General features: G+C 47.9%; 1 protein-coding gene and 1 pseudogene across 1 annotated transcript in view; both read right to left on the minus strand.

Moving 5' to 3' along the window:
- Nucleotides 1-495: 495 nt before the first annotated feature.
- The window catches only part of USP31 (ubiquitin specific peptidase 31), a 76,230-nt gene continuing 53,094 nt past the window's right edge, over nucleotides 496-23,631 (minus strand). Inside the window, 10 exon segments of the mRNA XM_049789491.1 lie at nucleotides 496-3,330; nucleotides 4,222-4,374; nucleotides 7,247-7,405; nucleotides 11,210-11,435; nucleotides 14,904-15,023; nucleotides 17,975-18,104; nucleotides 18,675-18,752; nucleotides 20,543-20,637; nucleotides 21,087-21,198; nucleotides 22,551-22,731. Coding sequence (XP_049645448.1) covers nucleotides 1,760-3,330; nucleotides 4,222-4,374; nucleotides 7,247-7,405; nucleotides 11,210-11,435; nucleotides 14,904-15,023; nucleotides 17,975-18,104; nucleotides 18,675-18,752; nucleotides 20,543-20,637; nucleotides 21,087-21,198; nucleotides 22,551-22,731 — 2,825 coding nt within the window. The 3' untranslated portion in view covers nucleotides 496-1,759.
- LOC126031502 (uncharacterized) lies at nucleotides 19,492-19,620 on the minus strand (annotated as a pseudogene).

Below are 23,631 nucleotides of genomic sequence, written 5' to 3' on the forward strand. Positions count from 1 at the left end.
GGGCTCAAATTCCAGCTGCCCTCACATAAATGGTCTCCAGGCTTGCAAGTTCCCTGCTAATGCTCAAATAAGCAGCAAAATTAAATTAAGTAACCTACTGGAAATGTTGGGAGGGAGGGGAGGTGTGAGGGAAGGGAAGAGGACAAAAGGAGGGGAGGAGGATAGGGAGCAGCAGTGCAGAATTCAGAGCAGTGCTTGTGCTCAGTTACTCCATATCCAGCAACACTGCAGAGGGAGAGATTAAAGGGGTTTGTGCACCAAGAGTTCAGGAAGAACTTGAAGAGTCTATGACTAAAAAAAAGTAATTATTTACAAACATACAAACTTAGCATGCTGTATTTCATGGCAAAGTGACAAATGCTATCCTAAGACAATCAGGACTACCCTGATATTTAAAAAAAAAAAAGGAAAACAAACAAAAATCCCTAAAATTTGTCAGGACACTTGCAAAAAGCTTGGAAAACTGTGGGATTTTTCTGTGAGGTTTTTGTGAGGACCCCCCCACTCCACCCCATTTCTTTCTCCTAAACAAGCAATGCAGTTTACAGTGACAGTGCCAGAAGAACATGCACCAGTCCTGCTTGTGAGCTCGGGGTAAGAGTCAATGCTAAAGCACAGAGAAGAAAATAAACTAGTTGTCAAAAAGCAGTCAGAGAGGCTGCAGGCAGAAGCAGGCGTGTCATACATGTCACACTTGCCACGCACCACCCTGATGTCACCACTGACATTCTGTCTGGGGACTCTCACGTGCCTTTTCCTCTGTATACTACAAGATGATCAGAAGAGGCAGGGAGGGAACTGGCACTGGGAGAGAAATGAGGGCCTTCACTGGGAACATCCTCCCGCCACACCCAGGAATCTTTCAAAGGTATTAACCACATTGTTAACATTTCAAAATCCCAAAAGCCCATTGTTTAGAATGAAAAATAACAAACTCTCAGTAACTGGCCTTCGGGCTTCCAATTTTGCCACTCAGTGGGACATATCCCAAGAAGGCAGACAACTTAAGGGACACACATCTTTGAAGGTCTTGAAAGACTTGGACCTCCAAGAACCTCTACTGGTGGGGAGTGACCTGAGTGGGGGGGGCACCTCCCCACCTTAGTTCCCTGCCCCACACCCCCTCCTAGACTAGCTGAGTAGATATATATTATATACCTGAGAAACATTAGTGTGAAAATACTGCCCTTTACAAAGACTGGCAGAAGGGGCCAAAGTGCAGAAAGCAACAGTTTTCCCTCGTTTTTCCACTGTTAAGTGTCACAGTTTGTAGAGGTCCCTGTGCCACATTATGATGTGCCACAAGGGCCAGACCCTGCGGAGGTGGAACCCCAGTCAAGTAATTCCACCATCCGCAGCGCATGTGAGCCATCGCGTAAGTGGTTCAGAGATTTCCGAGCCCTGGCGTCTGGCAAAAGTCATTCGAGTTCTCTAGAAAGATATATTTACAGCTGCTAAATAAAGGGACTGTCCAGGGGGTGTTGCCTACAATAATCCAGTGAGCTTAGTATCGATGCTTTTGCCTATGGCTGTTATTTGGTTCAGTGGCAGAATAAGGCGACGCTTGTAACAAACTGCAATGAAACTTGTCTCACGCTCTCACACGCGCACACACACAGAATCAAGCACAAGACTCAAAAGATACAAAAGCGGGAAGGATGGGTTGAAGAAAGGCAGGGGTTTTGGTGGGAGGGACGGAAGAGGGACTCTAAATAAATAAAGCAACATCATTATAGCTCAAATCCTCAAAGCCGGAGTATCACCGAGGCTTCGGGGAAGGCCTCGAAGAGGCATGCATGCTTTTAGAAGACAGCTTGGTGGTGGACTTCTCTGCCACAGCTTGCCGCCCTCCGGGAGACGACGGCACCCCCGCCTCCAGCTGAATGGACTTTGATCTACGGGTGGACAGCAGGGAATGTTTCGTGGGCACAGCCTCCTTGGAGGCAGACGGCTCCTTGCCCACGGCATGCAGCTGCTGGGAAGCCGGAGGCGCATGGCCTTTCTCGGTCTTGTCGTCCCCTGTGGTCTTGGCGCCTGCCCGCCCAGAGCTTCCGCTAGCCCTCCTGGCCAACAGGGCCGTCTTGCCCAGGTCAGTGGAACGGCGCGTCTCCTTCTGCCGCAGGGCCGACTTGAAGAAGGACAGTCCCTTGTCCTCCGACTTGCTGTCCCTCTTCAGGCCTGAGCGTGTGCCAGTGCCTGGAGAGCGTAGACTTGCCATGGAGTTGCTGCGCACATGCTTGGCGTCCCCACGGCCCTCCCCGGCGCGGGCTTGGCTCCCTCGAGGTGAGGTGGGCTTGGAGCTGGAGGTGAGGCTGCCCCGCTCGGAGGTGAGACTCTGCCTGGAGCCTTCTCGGCTCAGGCTCCACTCCGAAGTCCTGCTCTTCCCAGGTGGGCACGAAGCCCGTGGGGCAGGGCTCGAGGCCTTCTTGGCAGGGGTGGAGGCTGGCGAGTGGACCAGGGCAGCAGCAGATCTGGGCTTCTGGGACACGGGGGACAACACAGGGTCATGGGGTCTGGGTGAGGTCTCCTTCCTGGGATGAGCTGGCCCGGCGGAGGAATGCCGCCCAGTAGCCCGGGCAGAGGACTCAGCCTTGCTTCGGGAGCGAGTGGGCTTGAGTGAGGCCTTCACAGGAACTGGCGAGGATGGGGATGTGCTGGACACAGACGAGTCCTGGCTGGTCAGGACAGGCCTCCCTCTTCGTAGGCTCCTCTCAGGTTCCGCAGTGCTACGGGAACTGGGGGGCTTCTTGGCTGTGCTGTCAGGTTTCTTGGCGGGAGGGCCAGGCGGGGCTGGGGGTTTCATGTCCTTGACAGGAGAGCTGTCAACAGAATCACTCTGATCCACATAGGCGATCTGGTTGTTGTTATCAAATGGGTCTGAATCGGGGGGCGAACAGCCCCCTTGTGCTGAGTTTGGGCTCTGTGCATCAAGGGCCCTGGGGTTAGGTGGGCGGGAGGCAGTTTCATCCCTGAATACACCTTCCATGACCGCCAAGGGTGCCCGGCCTGCCGCCCGTTGCTCACGCCGGCTGTGGCTCTCGCCTGCCTCCTGGAAGGTGCTGGAAAGATTCCTCAGGCTCCCAAAGCAGGATATGGAGACCTTGTCATCCGCGGCCTCTCCAATCTTCTCCAGCGTGGAGGCAGATGAGTGAATTGGGGAGTCCCCCGGGAAGCGGGACGGGGAGCTTGAGCGTAACTGTAGCTTTGCTGACAACGACCATGAGGGCCGAATGCAGTTCTCATTCACAGCCAAAGGGCTGGTAACGGAGGACCGGGATGACAAGCTCTGCCGCTGGACGCTTCTCACGAAGGGCCGAGTGGAGAAGCCACCTGAGCAGAGAGCAGAGAGAACTGTGTAATGCAGAACAATAATGTCCCAGTGACCACTGGAGCCAGGAAGCAGAGGGAAGGGGACAGGAGGCCTCAGGGAGGGAGATGTGACCAAACAGCTGCTCTGTGGGACTAAGGATACGGGGGCTTAGTGTGAGGTTCCTGCTCCCAACTGCACAATTGTCACAGGAGCCAGAACTATGTCCACCCATCCAGGACACCTCCCCCCGCCCCGCCCCGCAATATCCCACGTTACACTGTGAGAGCCAACTCAGGTATGGATGGAGCCATGGAAAAAAAGAACAGGGACACACCTCTCCTGTGCAACTTGGGACTCCCACAAAAATGTGTGCAAAACCCGGAACAGGCATGGCAGTACAGCTGGGGAGTTCGAGGGGTAATAGGTTCTTCCATGGGCACCCTCCAGAACTGCTGAACAAAGCAGCTAATTCAAAGAACAGAGTCCAGCAAGTACCCAGTTCATAAAGAGAGGCTGGGCTAGGCGGAAAGTCAGGGGGTCTCACAGGCCAGGAACTGCTCTGCCAGCCAACCACAAGCTTCTTCTTCCACAACCGCCTTAGAAGCAGCCCCGCCCCATACGGTGATGGGAGCACAGCAGGAAGACAAGTCAAAGCCTGGTCCAGAAACTGCACTCTTGGCTCCCTCCTGCCAGCTGCCCTTTCTCATCTACCATAGGTGCCCCCAAGAACAGGCTCCTGGGCCAGAACCCAGCGTTCTCCCAGAACTCCCACCGGCAGCATGGCCAGTCTAAAGTGGTCCTGCCGGGGGAGGAGCAGAGCTGTTTGGCTCGGGTTAGGGGTCAGAGCCCACCGCTGTACAGTCTTGCCAGGCCTTCATCCCCAAAGAGGAGAGGGCCTGGTGGACACTCACCATCATCTTCACTCCTCTCCCCAGTCATTTCCACAGACTCCGACAGCGAGGCCAGCGAGGTGCGTCTGGATGAGGCCGCGGAGGTCACGCTGGCTTGCTTGCTCCCTGGGAGCCGGCTCACCCAGTGTTCACACAGGGAAGAGCTTGTAGAGCCTGCAGAGAAGGCAGAAGGCCGGGGTAGCATCCATTCATACCACAGCTCACACTGTGCCTGTGTCCAGAGGCACCTTACATAGGCAAAGTGGAGCCCAGCTCCCAAGTGCACCTGCTGGGGACACAGTGTGGGCATAGAGGTGTCCCTTCCCCAACTCATGGTGAGAGAGCAGGCAGATTCTCGGCCCGGTTTTACAGGCCCACTACTACCTGTACCAACATGCCATGATACACTCTATATGACTTCCAACAATATGCCTGACACAGAGGAGGAGGAGGAAGGGACAGCACTCTCTTAGCTTCTTGGTGTTGTGAACATGTTCAGTCACTTTCACAGACTGATGGGCAAATGTGCACAGTGCTGTGCTATTCTGGTCTGCAAGCTCTAGGGCAGGCCTTTGACAGTGATTAGCAACAGAAGCTGGGCGCCAACCGACAGCATGAGCTGTCTGTCTCCAGGTGACTCAAGGAAAAAGCTATTTCTTTTGGGGAGAAAAAGAAGCTGTTGTGTATGTAAATATTTTGGGGATTATTATGTTACTGACCCTACCCTAAACAAAGGGGGGGGGAATTGTTGTGTATGTAAATATTTTAGGGGATTATTATGTTACTGATCCTACCCTGGTGGTGATTGTGCCCTACCCTAGGGTGTGGCCTGGCATTCTGCCCCCACCCTAGGGTGGTACCTGATTCTGCTTCCACCATTAGGTGGTATCTGATCCCACCACTGGGTGGTACCTGATTCTAGGGAATAAAAACAAGGGTCTGTGGAAGGCGAGAGGCTTTTTGCTGGAACTTATGCTGAGTCTTTGGACTTCAGTTTTGTCCACCAAATAAAGCTAATATTTCCACAAGCCTGACTGTCTGTGAGCTGTTTACCCGCCGTTTCACCTCAGAACCGTCGGCTGGACGGGGTGGCAGACACGTGCTCCAAGCTGGAGGGAAAAGACCTCATCCTCCATCCCTCCATCAGTCAACCTCTTCAGAGGCTGACTTGCAACATAATGGCTAGACAGGGTGGCAGATGCGTGCTCCGAGCTGAAGGGGAAAAACCTCATCCTCCATCCCTCCATCAGTCAACCTCTTCAGGGGCTGACTTGCAACAGAAGCCATACAGGATAATGCTAAGGGATGGGAGTGGGAGGTGCTCAGGATCAAACCAGGAGCTCCTCCAGCTCAGAAATGATACTTCATTCATATGTGTGACAGGGAAGAAAGCCCTGAGCTCACACATACCCATGAAGGCATAAGGCCCTTCTGAGCCTGTCTCAAGCTCTGGAAAGCACGGAGGGGAGCCATGGAGGATCCAGATATACTCAGGCTCGCCTGGATGTGGCTCCTGGCATTCACTCTGTAAGCCTTCAAACATTCCCTTCACAAACTCTGAGGGGAGTAGAGATTCCCTGATCTGGGCTGGGAGATAGCATAGCAGTTAGGAGGGGAAGTTAGGGGCATGCACAGGGTTCCCCAAGCACTGCCAAGGTTATACAGGAAAATTCCCAACAGCACAGACTGAGCATAATCAAATCCACTGAATTGCTAGCGGAGTCCCAGGCCTCCTGGACAACCCTTGGAAGGCCCAAGGATCAAAAAAAAAAAGAACCCCTAATCTGATCACATGGTATCTTGTTATCTTGGTTCCAGGCTTCTGCCATATTCTCTATATCTGCTTTTGTTTTGTTTTGGGGTCCACACTCAGTAGTGCTCAAAGTTTACTCCTGGTTCTATAATCAGGAAATACTCCTGATGGGGCTGAGGGGACCATATGGGATGATGAGTATGAAATCCAAGGGGGCCTCCCACTGTGCCATCACTCCAGCCCCTGCCATAGCCTCTTACACTAAAACTTTGCCCTCAGGAAGCATGGGGGCCCTTGTCTGGACCATGGCTCTTATATTTATCACACACAACAGGGTAGGTCCCAGGAGGCATTTAACATTAAAGAGTTTCAGGGCCCAGAGAGATAGCACAGTGGTGTTTGCCTTGCAAGCAGCCAATCCAGGACCAAAGGTGGTTGGTTCGAATCCCGGTGTCCCATATGGTCCTCCGTTCCTGCCAGGAGCTATTTCTGAGCAGACAGCCAGGAGTAACACCTGAGCACTGCCGGGTGTGGCCAAAAAAACAAAACCAAAAAAAAAAAAAAAAAATTAAAGAGTTTCAGTCCTCACTAATGGCAGAACTCATATGGAACAAAACTATTCCTATGCTGCTGTACTCTTTATGGAAGACTTCAAAGGGTCCCCATCTTTCCTTTTTAACTTGATTGATTGATTGATTAATTTGTTGTTGGGTCATACCCAGCAGTGCTCAGGGGTTACTCCTGGTTCTACACTCAGAAATCGCCCCTGGCAGGCTGGAGAACCATGTGGAATGCCAGGAATCGAACCGTGTCCCTCCAGGTTGGCGAACACCCTACTGCTGTGCTATCTCTCCACCCGAGAGGTCCCCATCTTCTCTGATGTCTACCAGAGCCTCTTGAAGAGGGATGATTCCTCCCCTCACCTCACAGATGACACACATGTGGAGTGTGGACATGTCTCCATCCCATGTCCAAATCCCACACACCCTCTCCTATTGAGCATACTGGCTTGTTCGTTCCACAAGCAAATAGCTGTGTAATAGCTATTCAAATAGCTCCACAAGTCCCTTACTTTGAGCTGGGCTCTAACCCATCTCCAGAGAAAGTGGATAGGTTCACAAGAGCTCGTACACCCTGCCATCACACCACCCAAATTTCATGGACCGCAATCCTACTGAGAGGCTAAATCTAATTTCACTACCTGGTAGTGCTGAGCCCTGCCAGAGATGTTCCCAGACCAGTATTCACAACCATGAATCCTGGAACCACGCAGAACCAAGCAGAGCGCCTTACCTGCCACCGAGCTGTTAGCCGACCAGGATGGTATGGCTGTGCGTCTCTGGTAAAAGAGGATGTAGGCCGTCTGTGTGCACACCTCATCCTCCGAGAGCTGCTGCACCTCACTGTCATCGAAGCAGTACCAGAGGCCATCCACAGAGTTCTTGCAGAATGCTGCAGGAGGGAGCAAGTCAGGGCTGGGCCACTAGCCAGCTGCCCTAGGCCACCCACGCATACCATTAACTCAAGAACATTAAGATTCGCATAATAACACAGAAAAAGGATATCCGAACTCTATAAGACAGGAGCAAAATGTTCCAAGAAATTCTATGCTAGTGGATGAGACGCTAGTTAAATCTGAGAAAGCATAATAAACGCATCTACACAAGTCAGCATGATGGTCATGAAGGGAAATATTTCTTATCATCAGTCATGCAAGAACACAGACCAGAGAGGCTGTGAAACACCCAATATGCAGAAGACGGCCCCACAACAAAGTGGTCCTGCTCAATGGACTTCATAGTGCTGTGATCAGAAACCCTGGCTGATGTCCTAGCAAGTTTGTGACAGACAGAAGAATAATAAAACTAGAAACCATAGTATTAATAATAGCAGCAGTTTAGCATGTATGTGGCCAAGCATTGCATTTAATCCTGAGACTGGTTCTATTATTATTCCCATTTTACAGAAGAGGCTCAAACAGACAGAACAGCTTGCCCATGGTCAAAGAGCCTTCAAGGGCAGAGCTCAGCACCTTTCAGATGGGTGGAGGCCTGGAACATACTGGATGGCCCGCTCCCCCTGCCACTGCCCAAAAAAAAATACCACTCTCTGTCAAAAAGGGAACACGGTGAAGGCAGAGAAGGAAAAAGCACATTTAACCACCAGCAAGTACAACACAAGAAGCAATTCAAGATGCCGCCCCACTCTCTAAAGACCCACCAAAACCCTGGGGCATGATAAGTGGAATCCAGGAAAGGACACTCTTAGCATCTTTCCAAAAATACTCGCTAACAGAGGTGAGACTCCATCAGGGCTAGAGCTTTCTGCTGCCTGCTAGAACAGACACACCATGACCTCAGCAACAGGGCACATAAGGCCTGCGAGACACCAGGTGTTACTCCCTCAAAAAGTCACCGTCTCTTTTAAGTACGGAACCCCAAGAGATGAAAAGCAGAAAAAGACACCTACTAAAAAAGAAAATGTGACTTAGATGGAACTGGAGGATCTCATGTGAAGTCAGAGGGGGAAAAAAAAGGTGACCTCACTTAAATGTGGCAGACGAGAGTAACAGGACAAGGTAATGCAATGGACCTATCTGGATCCTAGATTATATGAAGAAAAGAAATCAAGGAGGGAAATAAGAAGCAGGAGAGAAGAAATGGGGCAAAGGGCAGGGACTCAGCTCCACTGGTGGTTCAGAGTAGTAGTACATGCTTACACCCAAATTCAGAGACAGCAACATTGAGAACAGGAGGAGACCCAAACTACAACCACGAAACTAAAAATATGCCTGTCAAGGAGGGAACCTGGGAATACTGGAAGCAGGTATACTGATGCTAGTACATCAGCATTTGTACATCAAATGCCTGAAACTCCACTACAAGTAACTCTGTAAATCACAGGAATTCAATTTAAAATTTTTGTTTTTGTTTTTGGATCACACCAGCAGCGCTCAGGGGTTACTCCTGGCTCTACGCTCAGAAATCGCTCCTGGCAGGCTCAGGGGACCATATGGGATGCCGGGATTTGAACCACCGTCCTTCTACGTGCAAGGCAAAAGCCCTACCTCCATGCTATCTCTTCAGCCCCCAATTTTAAAATTTTAATAAAAATAAAATTATAAATGATTACTGACCTTAACAAAAAAAGAACATAAGTTGACTGAGTTGGGTGTGGAGGGTTAGAGAGGAGATAGACAGATAGATCCTTGGGCCATTAGTAGAGGGAAGCAGGCTCTCTGACGTGGGTGTGGTGCTGTTTAAGAGAGTACACAGGAAAGAATGTCCAGCAATACTGTGAATCATGGCACCTCCATAGAAATGGTGGAAATTCAAAGCATCACTAGCACCCTGAGGTCCTGCTGTAAAAGGCTGAAGTGATGAAAAAGTCCCTGAGCTTTCACAGGTCACTCTGCTAAGACATCTAAGTACTTTCATTCACACAGAAGGATCAAATCAGCAACACGGACAACAACTCCTACGCTCAAGTCCAAGCAGGAAGGTATGAGACCAACTTATCTCTCCAACATCCACTACATATTCTCGATTCTATGGTTCCATTTCTGACTCAATGTCAAAGAAGTCCAGAAAAGGCAAATAGGTGCAAAGACACTCATCCGTGTTACATGCAGAGTTAAAAATCAGAGATAAGGGGGCTAGAGAGATAGCATGGAGGTACAGCGTTTGCCTTGCATGCAGAAAGACAGTGGTTCGAATCCCGGCATCCCATATGGTCCCCTGAGCCTGTCAGGAGCAATTTCTGAGCATAGAGCCAGGAGTAACCCCAGAGCGCTGTCGGGTGTGATCCAAAAACAAACAAACACAAAAATCAGAGACAATGGGCCAGACAGTAGAGCAGGTAAGCAATACGGTAGCCCTAACCCTCATCTAGTTCAGAAACTGGGGTAAGCCTTAAAAAGACCTACTGTGGCCCAGAAACAAAACAAAACAACCCAGAGACAACACAGCATGTTCAACAACAGGGCCCGGCTCTCTGGGTTTTACCAAGAGATTATTAGATGGTTTTACACATTCAACATCAATATAAAATATCTGAGTTGCAGCAACAAGCAAATGTGAAAGGCAGGAGGCAGAAACGCACACATCTCTCACATCAAGCCATCTGATTCTGAAGCCTCCTCCCGACCTTACCTCCTTCTTGGCCAGAAAGGACCTGTCTGTGGGGAGGAGGCCGCTACTCCCCAAAGTAGCTCATCTCTCCAGCACCACCTAACCTCTGACCTTTCTCCCATCCTCTGACCCCTGCTCCACCACATAACTTCCTAGCTCCTACCCTTTGCTGCTATTGAAACCGCCATATCCCAACCCACCTAAACAGATTTACTTCCTTGGAAAATGAGTGACAGTTCCTGGTCTGAGCACTCTGGTGTGATCAGAAAAGTCTGATATGTCCCAACAAGTACAGAAAAACAGGAGAAAAATGTCCCCAACATAACCATGCTTCAGCCTGGAAAAGAATGAATATCCTGACACAGGATACAACATGGGGAATCTAAAAAGATGTCCATTCTGCAGATTTAAACAAGTCCATGAACAAATGATAAGCACTATGTGTGCATTTGTATGTAGCTACAGCAGCTGGATTCTAAACAAGAAACAGAGCTGCTGTTGGGATTAAATTAGGACAAAACTACTATGTGGAAGGTGGCAGACACTACAGAGACAAAGAGCAGAGACATGGGGATGTGCTCAGGGCCCGAGCTGTGTGTACTGAAAATTGATGAACACGGTCCACTTGTGGCACTTGTGTTGTGGGCATTTCAGCATGATTTTGAAAATGTTCCCAGTGGCCATATTTCTGAGTAGTGAGCCCATGAATGACAGAACTGTAAATGGCACATAATGAGCAACTTTCACAAATGAAAAGGCAAATTTAACCTTCAGACCAAAAAAACAAAGCCCTTTCCAATCGTTTTAAAGGTAGCCTAAAAAAGTGGCTCATAAATACTCCAAACACAGGAGCAGACTCTGAAATGTGAGGTCACCAGTAGGACAGAAAGTACCATACAACCTACCCCAACCCCTCAAGTATGAGAGGAACCAATGCAGGGACAGAGGGACAAAGTTTCCTTCTTTGCTCTTGAGCAGAGATGGGGAGGGGAGGGAAGGAGGGGGGAAAGGCCTGCCATGGCAGCCAGCACTGTGCCCACTGTGTGGGCCAAGACAGGATGTGCATAGCAGCTAGCAGGTCCCGAGGGGTGGCCAGCACAGACACCCAGCCTCGCGCGCTGCAGACCTGTGTAGTGCCCCCCTTGCATGGTGCCATGATGATTGCACACAGCATACAGGTCATAGATGTAGTCCTCAGGGTCCCTCCCGAGTCCATAGGGCCGTCGCCATGGAGACCAATGGGATGGCAGACTCCAGCTGCTCTGGCTCCTCTTCACCACGTGTGGGGTCATGTCCAGACCAATTAAGGGGAACTTGACCATGTTCTGAAGTTTCATGCGCCTGTCTCCTTCCTGTTGTAAGAAGAAAAACAAGTGTATTTTCACACAAGCATGTGGCAGGTCTATTTGCAGGGGTCTCAAACTCGTGGCAGGCCCTCCGTACAACATTTTGTGGCCCTGCCCTAGAGGAATCTCTTTTTGTTTTGTTTTAGTTGTTTGGGTCACACCCCTCAATGTTCAAGGTTTACTACTGACTTTGCACCCAAGGATCACCCCGACTTTGCCTCCTGCGGCCCCCAGGTAAATTGAGTTTGAGATCCCTGGTAAGGTGAATGGGTGATGGATCCTAAAGTGGCTGGTGTCAACCTAACAGAATTTTCCAAGACAGACTGAACAGTTCTGTCTGCTTGGAGGAATGGACTTTCATGTCTCCGCATGAGAACTCAGTGAGGAGGAACTGCCAGGGTCCCTCTGAGTGTCCACTACCTTGCTGAGTTAACACAGCTGAGGACAGCACAAAATTGTCACAGAGCAGTCAGCCTTCACAGAGTCCCCTCTGGCCAGGTCTCAGCCAGCAAATACATTAGAAGCTCCAGCTGACTTTGCTTCATGCCTTTACTCAGCTGGGCAACCTGGATTTTCCAAACTAAATTTACAGGTAATCCTCTGAAACCCACCATTAGCTGGATAGACAGTTACTAGTCTATGTGCCCATGAAAGTTTGTAAATTTAATCAGTCAGGGTTAACAGCCACCCAAGGAGCTCTGGGTCTACAGATGGACAAAAAATTCAAAGAGAAAATCAGGCTATATCCAGGAAGGTTAGAGGTCAGGTAAGACTCTGAACCCTGCATGGTAGCCATGGGGGCAAACTTGGAGGCCATAGGAGTCCCCAAAGGGCAGATAGAGCCCAAAGGGAAGAAACTATGGGCACAGCAACAGTGAACAGCGGGCATCTCGAAAACTAAACGCAATTTGCCTTGCATGCAGCTGACCTGGGTTCAATCCCAGGCATCCATATGGTTCCCCCGAGCCTGCCAGGAGTGATTCCTGAGTGCAAAGCCAGTACTAATTGCCAGGTATGGCCCAGACACCAAAAGAAAAGAAAAGAAAAGAAAAGAAAAGAAAAGAAAAGAAAAGAAAAGAAAAGAAAAGAAAAGAAAAGAAAAGAAAAGAAAAGAAGAGAAGAGAAGAGAAGAGAAGAGAAGAGAAGAGAAGAGAAGAGAAGAGAAGAGAAGAGAAGGGAGGGGAGGGGAGGGGAGGGGAGGGGAGGGGAGAGGAGGGGAAGGGAGAGGAGAGGAGAGGAGAGGAGAGGAGGGGAGAGGAGGAGGGGAGAGGAGAGGAGAGGAGAGGAGAGGAGAAAAGGAGAGGAGAGGAGAGGAGAGGAGAGGAGAGGAGAGGAGAGGAGAGGAGAGGAGAAGGAGGAGAGGAGAAGGAGGAGAGGAGAGGAGAAGGAGGAGAGGAGAGGAGGAGGAGAGGAGAGGAGCAGAGGAGAGGAGAGGAGTAGAGGTGAGGAGGAGAGGATAGGAGAGGAGAGGAGTAGAGGAGAGGAGAGGAGAGGAGAGGAGAGGAAAGGAAGAAAAGAAAGAGAGAGAAAGAAAGAAAGAAAGGAAGGAAGGAAGGAAGGAAGGAAGGAAGGAAGGAAGGAAGGAAGGAAGGAAGGAAGGAAGGAAGGAAGGAAGGAAGGAAGGAAGGAAGGAAGGAAGGAAGGAAGAAGAAAGGAAGGAAAGAAAGAAAGAAAGAAAGAAAGAAAGAAAGAAAGAAAAGAAAGAAAGAAAGAAAGAAAGAAAGAAAGAAAGAAAGAAAGAAAGAAAGAAAGAAAGAAAGAAAGAAAGAAAGAAAGAAAGAAAGAGAAGAAAGAAGAGAAAGAAAGAAAGAGAGAAGAAAGAAAGAGAGAAGAAAGAAGAAAGAAAGAAGAAAGAAAGAAAGAAAGAAAGAAGAAAGAAAGAACGAAGAAAGAAAAGAAAGAAAGAAAAGAAAGAAAGAAAGAAAGAAAGAAAGAAGAAAGAAAGAAGAAAGAAAGAAAAGAAGAAGAAAGAAAGAAGAAAGAAAGAAAGAAAGAAAAAGAAGAAAGAAAGAAAGAAAGAAAGAAAGAAGAGAAAGATAAGAAAGAAAGAAAGAAAGAAAGAAAGAAAGAAAGAAAGAAAGAAAGAAAGAAAGAAAGAAAGAGGGAGGGGGGAGGGAGGGAGGGAGGGAGGGAGGGAGGGAGGGAGGGAGGGAGGGAGGGAGGAGGGAAGGAAGGAAGGAAGGAAGGAAGGAAGGAAGAAGGAAGGAAGGAAGGAAGGAAGGAAGGAAGGAAGGAAGGAAGGAAGGAAGGAAGGAAGGAAGGAAGGAAGGAAAAGGAAAAGAAATTAAAAAAAATAAAGAAAAGAAATTGTGGGGCCGGGCGGTGGCGCTGGAGGTAAGGTGCCTGCCTTGCCTGCGCTAGCCTAGGACGGACCGAGGTTCGATCCCCCGGCGTCCCATATGGTCCCCCAAGCCAGGAGCGACTTCTGAGCGCATAGCCAGGAGTAACCCCTGAGCGTCACCGGGTGAGGCCCAAAAACCAAAAAAAAAAAAAAAAAAAAAAACAAGAAAAGAAATTGTGTCAAGGCTCCATCAAATAGCCCAAATGTACACCCAGGAATCAAATCAAGCCACACTGCTGTCAAGAGCCTGGCAGGTGGATCAGCTCCTGCAAGGGCTCCCATAGAGCAATGTTGCTTCCCACCTCACTCAGGGGCATGCTGTAGTCGGCACACAACTCACTAGGCCACTCCAGGGTCCTTCCAGACTCTGCAAGCTAGGCTCACAAACATGCCACCATGCAGCCCTGCACCAAGCACTCCTTTCCCAGAATCACCCACACACTGTACGGTATGGGGTCTACTAGAGGCATAATGGCCAAATGCCCAAGAAAGATGGGCTCCAACTTTCACTAAAAACCCTTTGTTGCCCCAGTGGGTGGGACTGTTGCCAGGTGCTCAGTGAAGGACACGAGGTGCCCCTGCCTGCAGGTGCCATTCGCTCCCACACACACAAACCTCTAACTCAGATCCCAGAAGCTCCTTTCACAGGCAACAGTAACAGCCTCACACATCAGCCTTTCTGGAAATGCCCAACACATATCACAATGAGGAGATTTTCCTCTGTGTTTATGATACATCTCCCTAACTCTACACCAGCACCCCACGAAAACAGGGAAGCCCATGACAGCAGAATTCTAGACACCCCAGCCCAAAAGGAAACAAAGATCCCTACTTTCCCTTCTCCTTTCTGGCTCCCAAGTACATACGCCAAACCCTGAAGACTTTTCCCTACCTCCAGCAAGTACCAAGAACAAAGTCAAGTCTCTGGGGCAAGATATGAAATGTGGCAGAGATGAAAAGTTGCAGGAAGCTCCAATGTCTCTCAGGAGAACACACCCTCCCTGAACCACACGGGAGAGTGGTGGATAGGGGTACAGACACGGGAGGGTCACAGCAGCTACCAGAGACCCCGAGAACCACACCAACTCACCAACAGCACAGCCAGAGCTGTGCCCCTGGAGTGGGCCCCATACCTGACGGAAGCGTTTCAGGTGGATGATGAGCACATCAGGTAGTGTCCAGAGGCTCAAGGTGATGCTGCCCTGCTGTAGCTGCTTACAGTGTGGGCACCGCCAGGCATCATCTGGGGCAAGCTGGAAATGGTACAACTTTGATCAGGAACCACAGGGCAAGACCTACTTTCCCTTGGGACATTCAGGAAAACTCAGCCCTTTGGGCCAGTAGTTCAGTGTTAGGGCCAGAGAATACAGTGCTGCTCATGGACTGCAGTGAGGGATATCCGGGATACACTCCGCAGTACCCAAGAGGTCACAGGGTGTCAGTGACAGAGCCCTGTGCTGCAGAAGCTGTTCACAGTGGACAGAGGGCAAGGTGCAGCCCAGAATCTCCCCCAGAAAATGAGACACGGCTCGGAAAGGGGCGGATGACTGGGGAGGCCTGTGAAAGAAAAATGGGTCCTGGGCCCATGTTTAAAGGGGGAGTGGGGGCAATAGCACAGTGGTAGGGCGTTTGTCTTGCACACGGCCAACTCAGGACAGACCCAGGTTCAATCCCCAGCATTCCATGTAGTCCCCCAAGCCTGCCAGGAGTGATTTCTGAGCACAGAGCCAGGAGTAACCCCTGAGTAATGTTGGGGCCCAAAACAAAACAAAAGCAAAAAAATAAATAAATAAAAGAAAGGGGGGGATTTGTAGCAGCAAGTCCACACATCTGGCCCCTTTGAGTGCTGTTGTCCATGCCACCAAGCTGTTTGGGAGCATTCATAAATCTGTTCACTGTTAGGGTTTGTGCCAACTAGAAAACATTGATAATCGTTAACAAATAAATTTTAAAAGGCAGCCAAAAATTATGAACAATAATTTTGTGACATTCTCGGACATCCCCAAAATCTGCAAAAATCAGAAAACATGCTACCCAGAACTTGTCATCAATCAGTCTAAGTCAAATGACTTTTATCATTAAAGCCTCAAATTGAGAGAAAAAAACAAACAGGTTTTAGGATAAAAAGACTGCCTTGGGGACAAAAAGACTCAGAGGAAATGGAAAAATTATATTCAAATACTTGAAGGGTAGAAATGTAAGGCTCAGCCTCAGCTGTTCTTCAAAAAACAAGAAAGCAAGTGACCCTTTGCTCAAACAATACAGAGAGCGATTGTATGTGCCCGTCAGCCAGCACTAAAGCATCCAAAGAGGGATGAGACTATCCGTGTCTCTCGGGCCTAATGGTAACAAACAATGGGTGGACCAAGAGAATTTAATAGAGGATAAAAAGAGTTTGAATGACTGCTCTGACCGTAGAATTGCATTATTTCCGAGGAATGAGTAGTTAAAATTGAGACCCTAAACATCCATCAATTCAAAGCAAGATGAACTTAAGATTTCAAAATCCTGGGGCTGGAGAGGTGGTACTAGAGGTAAGGTGTCTGCCTTGCAAGCACTAGCTTTGGACAGACCGAGGTTCCACCCCCCCACCCCCGTGTCCCATATGGTTCCCCCAAGCCAGGAGCGATTTCTAAGCACATAGCCAGGAGTAACCCCTGAGGGTCAAATGGGTGTGGCCCAAAAAACAAAACAAAAAAAAAAACAAAAACAAAAAAAAGATTTCAAAATCCTAGAGGTGGAGTTTTTTTTTTTCTTCCGTTTTGGGGGCCACACCTGACAGTGCTCAGTGCTTACTCCTGGCAGGGCTCTGTGGACCATAAAGTACTAGGAATCAAACCAGGTAGGGCCAGAGCCTTACCTCTGTTCTCTCTGGCCCCATTTCTAGAAAAGCACAAAGGTCACACCCCTCAGACACACTTAATTGTGTATCTGCAACCCTCATTCAATGTGTCTGCTGTTCATTCAAGTATTTTCTGTCTGCTGCAGTATGAAAATAGAGGACCCAGGAGAACTTACATACTTGCACTATCCTGTGCATATGAGTAAACTACAGCACAGTGATCTTATCTGCCTAATGCTACTGAAGAGTCAATTTCATTTTTTTGTCTGTTTTTGTTCTTGAGGGTCATAGTTCACGGAGCTCAGAGTACTCTCAGCTCTGTGCTTAGGAATCATTGCTGGTTGTGTTTGGAGGACCAAATGGAATGCCAGGGATCAAACCCAGGTCAGCCATGTGCAAGGCAAGCACTTTACCCAAGGAACTATTGCTCTTGCCCCCGATTTCTATTTTGAAGCTCATTACATTTAATGCAAATAGTTCCTAGCACCTAAATTCTTAGCACCAAAAAGTTGGCAATCATTGTTCTAGTTACTATGGGAAATAATTAAGATTTTCTAATTCCAACCAAAAAAAATAAATAAATAAAAAGCTTCATTAACCATTAAAAAAATAATTAAGGGGCTCGAGAGATAGCATGGAGGTAAGGTGTTTGCCTTGCAATCAGAAGGTTGATGGTTTGAATCCCGGCATCCCATATGGTCCCCTGAGCCTGCCAGGAGCGATTTCTGAGTGTAGAGCCAGGAGTAACCCCTGAGCGCTGCTGGGTGTGACCCAAAAAACAAACAAACAAACAAACAAATAAATAAAATAATAATTAATCGGGGTCGGAGAGATAGCATGGAGGTAAGGCGTTTGCCTTTCATGCAGAAGGTCATTAGTTCGAATCCCAGCATCCCATATGGTCCCCGAGCCTGCCAGGAGCGATTTCTGAGCGTGGAGCCATGAGTAACCCCTGCTGCCAGGTGTGACCCAAAAACCAAAAGCCAAAAAAAAAAAAAAAAAAAAAATTTTAACCATGGAGCTTGAACGAGAGTACCCAGGTTTGATCCTTGGTACCCCATATGGTCCTGAGCATTGCCAGAAGTTATTCCTAAGTACAGAGCCCTGAGCATCAACATGAAAAAAAGTATTAATAATCATAAAGATTCATTTCTACTCAATCAGGCTTTTCTAGAATTTTAAATAATCTTTGTTTAAAAATGCCACTAAGATGCTCATTATTGTGTATGCAGAACCTTAAACATAAATATAAAACTCATGGAAGTTTACTTGGGTTGACTTTGCTTGCAAACCCCCTCACACATACCTCGCCATGCCCCTTTCACCACTCTCACCCCGCACACCAGACACGCAGCCTCATACCCGCTCCTCTTTGGTGTAGAGCTGGAAGCACTGGGCTAAGGTGCAAGTCTGAGGCTGGTGGTGCCGCTCCTTCTGCAAACGGACGCTCTCTGAATCTGGGATATACTCGTCCTCGGTGCTTGCAAATAGGCTAGGGTGGGAGAATGAGCAATGGTCAGAGCGTGGCAGCCCCCTACACAGAAGCACCAGTGGAGCCCATGAGAGGGCTCTGATTACCACCAATGACAGGGGTGAGAAGCAACAATGGTTGTCCAACTTGCCTGGTACCTGTTCAAACTGTTCTTGAAAAGTTCACAAACTATGAAGTTGTTCTCAAGAAAAGCTCTGGAGTTGGTGTTCCAAAGACTGGCCACAAATATACAGATTCAGCCAGACAGTTCCTTATACTTAAGGTCACACATCTGACCAAATTACTTACTACTGGCACAGAAGGGCCTGCTATAAAAATCAAATTAATCACAGCTACACTCTAGCAGCAAACAAACATTCTAAGATTTTAGGAGATGCACCATAGTGGACAGGAAAGAAACTTTCAATGAAGGATCAGCAGCAACAACCCTAATTATTTAGTTGAAAGAAAAGAGAGATCTGTTTGAGCTAGTCAGAAAAATCAAAAGATATAAAGTACAAAAAGAAAAGAGAAGAAAGTATGCTACCAAAAACAACCCAAGCAATGACTAAACACTAATAAAATACTCACAAATCTTTTGTTTCCTTGTCCCATTCCACCACTAATTTCACATGAGCACTGCCACCTGGTCCACAAGATTTTAATGCCCTATCAAATGGAGAGGGAAAACATTAATTTCTGAATGTTCTGACTTAAATATAACTGTGCCCTATTTGGAATGGAAATATGATTGCTGAAAACCCTCATCATTGTTGCCCTGCAGGAAAGTTTCCAGAGCCCCTTATAATTTCATTTAATAACAATCATTTTACAGTATCTAGTAGTTACTCAATATTTAATAACCAAACTGACAAATTCTTCATTCAAATATCCTACATGGAGAAAGAGCTTGAAGGGGACTATGTCTGCTATGAACATCCCCCTTGGGTTCCAACCGAGAGTAACAGACAATGTTGGGCGATTTCTCCCCGAGAGAGCAGGTTGGACAGAGAGGACTGACCCACAGTCAGCCCTGGGGCCTGAATGTTCTCCTACAACCCTTGGCCTCCCACCGCCAGGCCTAGTCTTTGACAACCTAAATTGCAGCCTTTAGGCTAGACATTTTCCAAGCCCCACCTCCTTCCTTCATAGGACTATCCAGCCCTCCTGGATATTCCTTGGTTCACTGCCTTTTTCTTTTCTTTTTTTTTTTATTTATTAAATTTAAAGGATGGGTGCGGCCCCCCAAAAGTTGGTAACACCCAGACAAGCCGAATAAAACTTGATAAAGAAATGCCAAATGAAAGATTAGATGCGATCAAGAGCCCCAAAAGCGACAAGGGCTGCGCCCCAAGCCTCCGGGCACACCATCACCTTCTGCTCTTGGGGCTGACGCTAAAGAGGGGGTCGGGCAGATCGCACCCTGCGGGCATCCCGCAAAGTAGGCAGGTCACCCGGCAGGCGACCTTTACCCGCAAAAATTCGTCTCACATCGGCAGTGAGGACCCAGGCGTCATTGCCTTTTTCTAAGAAGCACAATAGATAATGTCACCAATTTGAAAGTTTTGAATCATGCCTTTACAATGCTGCCTGGAATCCTGGTTATACCTCTAGCCTGGACCATGGCTAACCCTGATTCTATCCCTGGCACCCTGGTCCCTGAAATTTGGCGCGCGCGCACACACACACACACACACACACACACACACACACACACACACACACACACTGAAATATGGCTGCGACTGGATAATCACACACACAATATTTCTGCAGGGAGGGTAGGAGGGAGTGATATGGAGAAAACAGTTCCATGAATAAGCAGTATGTGGGATTAGAGGGTATGGTTTTATGAACATAGCAGTATGCGAGGTGGGGAGGGAGGGAGAGAGAAAGAACATGATTTCGTGAATATAGAAGCATCCAGGATTATAAGAGAAATGGCCAGAAAGCACAGAGACAGCAGAGTAAAGACCACTCTTGGGTGAGGGTAGCAGGAGACAGTGAAGCAAATGCTCCCATAAAACACACCGCAGGCTCCCAGTCATCGACTAAGGGTTTCAGAACAGCAGCAGGAGTTTGGGAGGACAATGACCCAGGGGCCAGCCCAAGGAGAAGCATTCAAAATGTGAGGAAAAGCACACACTCTGCAAGTTGGCATCTTTCCTCCCAGCATGGGTCACCACTACAGGATTTCCAGAAGAGTAGCATGACTAGAATTCACCTTTGGAAAAGGCAGTTGTGGAGAAGAGGAAAGAGCACTGATCTCCAGTCCTGGGGCATGCCCTCATTTCCTTTTCTAACATGAGTACTCCAAGCTTTCCTGACTATAACGAACACAAGACCAGTTACAATCAAACATGGGTCAAAAACAAGTCTTCAGTAGCCAAAAGATCGTGTCCTGCACCAGAGCTGAGCACAAGGAAAGACCAATACAGAAGTCGGGTTTCGTATTTTACCTTTCTACTGTTGGGTGGCACAGTGGCTGCTCTTCCTGAGGCAACAAGTACGTTATCCCCACCACGCTGACCACACGCAAGCTGAAAGGGCACACCTGCATGGATGGGGTGAGAAGAAAGGCTACATCTCTGGCACCCTGGCACAGCCCTCAGCAGCAGGATATTTCTCCACAATGGTCTGCTTGGTCTCTGAGCTGCTCCAATATTTTCCACATGGTTTATTCACACACAAGTCACACAGCAACGTGTGATGCGGGACAAGGACTATGTGGCCACAACTGAAGCCTCCCAAGGACATCCGTCAGTGACAATCATGTTGAAAACATGACGAAGGGTGTTCTCAGACTCGACATCTCCACTAGCCAAAACTTCGAGAGGAAGCTCAAGGCAGTCCAAGGACTGTCAAGAGACAAAGGCAAGTCCTCCTCAAGGAAATTCAGCTCTTAAGACTCCTTCTCCCTAGGGGACTCAGCAGGCTGGATTGAGTGAGCACCCACCCCCTGGATCATGGGTGTTCTTGCTACAGGATCAGAATGGCACCCACCTGAATGCACACCGTGGGCCTCAAGAAATATTTCATCTTCTCCAAGATCTCCTTCTGCAGAAGGTCCCACGCTATGGTCTTCTCCAAGTGCAGCACGAACGGTAGCCCAAACCTAGCATGCACACACAGCACAGGATGGCACTGCCTCGACAATGCCGTCCCTTTGCAGAGTCCCTTTAGGGGGTTGGCCCTCAAAATCACACAGGGGCTGTAACGGTAAATCTCAATGGAGAAGTCTGGATCTCTAAGTTAAAGTTCTTTGACTTAGACACTAAAACACCTTCCTAGGGAGTCTAACACTGGTTATTAGGCAGCAAACATACAGGGTGAGTAGTGATGGCAAAGAACCAAGAAAGGGACCCCCACCCACCTCAGTGGGGTCCAGTTTAGCTCCCCACTAAGGAAGGCCCTTCTGCCCCAAGTTGTCACTCTTGCCCGTGGCAGTTTTGCCCTTAATAGGCTATTTTAGCATCTTCAAAGGTGCCACAACTCAGGAATGATGGCACCTCCCTGCTAAGTCCCTAGGTCTTAACTCCCTGTCTCATCTGCTTCCTTGACTCCTGTTCAGTACAGAGCCAGGAATGCCGCAAACATGGGAATGAATATGAATTACTGAACACCATAACTGTGCACATGAAATCATTGGGTGTGTGATGTTTGCAGGTATGTATGGGAAGGGACATACTTCTACAACATTGAAGAATACACAAAATATATACTGAAATATGGGGCACCCATAAATCTCTATCGGAGAATGCTTTTTCCCTTAACAAATATCACGAGCCCTAGTTCTGTACCTAAAACACACCATAACTAAGTATTGCCCATGTCATGTTGCTACTGTAAGAAAGCTATCCTAAAACAGCCTGACATTCCCACACATTCTTGTAGAGGGATCAGATTGAGCGGCTCCCCAATTTCTGAGTTGTACAACCAAGCAAATGAACAGCAGTGCCATGTGCAGAGATAGGACACTTGGGAATCCAGGAAAGGGTCATAATTTAGAATATTCTAATGCTGGCAGGTACCACCAGTGATTCACACTGGAACAGGGTTAAATTAACACAAATTGCAGCACAGGCATCCACATAATTGGGTGTCCATGATGTTACAGGAAATATGGCAGAGATGCTGAGGGATGGCAGGGGGCGCTGTCAACAAGTAGTTGATTGAGGCCCTATAGTCTAACACTGTTCTAGGGGACCCTGAGCTGGAAATAAACACATGAAACAGGCTTCGGAGGCTGGGTGGGCCATAAAAGCTGTTCTGACACAAGCCTGCCCTCTTCATTAATACTGTCTCGCTCCCAACTCCTCCACTTAAGTTGGGCCATCATTTGGGTTCCTAAAGAGCAGACCCAAAGTTACCTACTACAAAGGATTGGGCATCCCTATTTTTCAAGACACTTATAAAGGGTGGGCTTTGAAAATCTCGGTACTCATAGGAAAGACATTGGGGTTTTACCTTTTCCCCTGCTGCCCAGTACAGGCTCGATTACACACTAACAAAACGATCTTGTTGCTCTCTGGTCTCGTGGGGGTCAAATCTGTTCTCCCCTGCTTGACTGAGGCTTGTGTAGGAGAAGATGGTCTACGGTGATCCAAGCCAAATTTCAAATGGTTCAGATTGTTGTTTAAGTGGATTCCTGAAGCAGAAAAGAAACCTTATTCTATCTTGTTAAGATTCTTTTCATAAATTTATTACAAAGAAATTTATTCAACAGAAATAGTAAGAAGTTATCCGTATGTTAATTAAAAGGAGGCAACAAAGTGAGATTATTTTAAGATTATTCAGCTACCAGCACTGTTTCTTCAACAACCTTTATTTCCTTTACCATAATCATACCTGAAAAACTGAAAGCTAAAATTCTGCACAAATGAGTAATTTGCAGAGGTGATCCACCAAAAAATGTAAACTTAAATGTAAATGTTAATGTAAAACCCTGCATTCACTATGCATTCAAAAACACCATTTGTTCAGCAACCAAAATATGTGTTGTTGTTGTTTGTTTTTATTTTTTTTTGCTTGTTTGTTTTGCTTTTGGGGTCATACCCGGCAGCGCTCAGGGGTTACTCCTTGTTCTGCGCTCAGAAATTGCTCCTGGCAGACACAGGGGACCATATGGGATGCCGGGATTCAAACCACCATCTGTCCTGGATCTGCTGCATGCAAGGCAAACACTGTGCTATCTCTCTGGTCCCTCCCTTGAGCAGTATTAAGTGTATATATATTTGAGCTTTTTAATTCCAAACATAAGGATTTATACAGGCAAATACAGCCCCTTTACCTGGAAAACTCAGCACCAAAACATACTTAAAAACAACTTCCATTCCTTATTATCTTTAAAATGCCCTGCAGTTTTCAACAAGAAAGGAATGTTTTGCTTTGTGACTTAGAGTACTTGCCAACTAATTCTTGCCTCAGAATTAACATCCGAAGTTTGGCAAGGAAATAACATTAGGCTGTTTAGAAAAACTTTACCAGTTATAGATTTGCATCTCTTTCATATAAGTTTGCTTCTTTTATTGCCCGTTCCAAAAACCAG

This window comes from Suncus etruscus, chromosome 15 (genome assembly GCF_024139225.1).
Source record: "Suncus etruscus isolate mSunEtr1 chromosome 15, mSunEtr1.pri.cur, whole genome shotgun sequence".
Classification (NCBI taxonomy): domain Eukaryota; kingdom Metazoa; phylum Chordata; class Mammalia; order Eulipotyphla; family Soricidae; genus Suncus; species Suncus etruscus.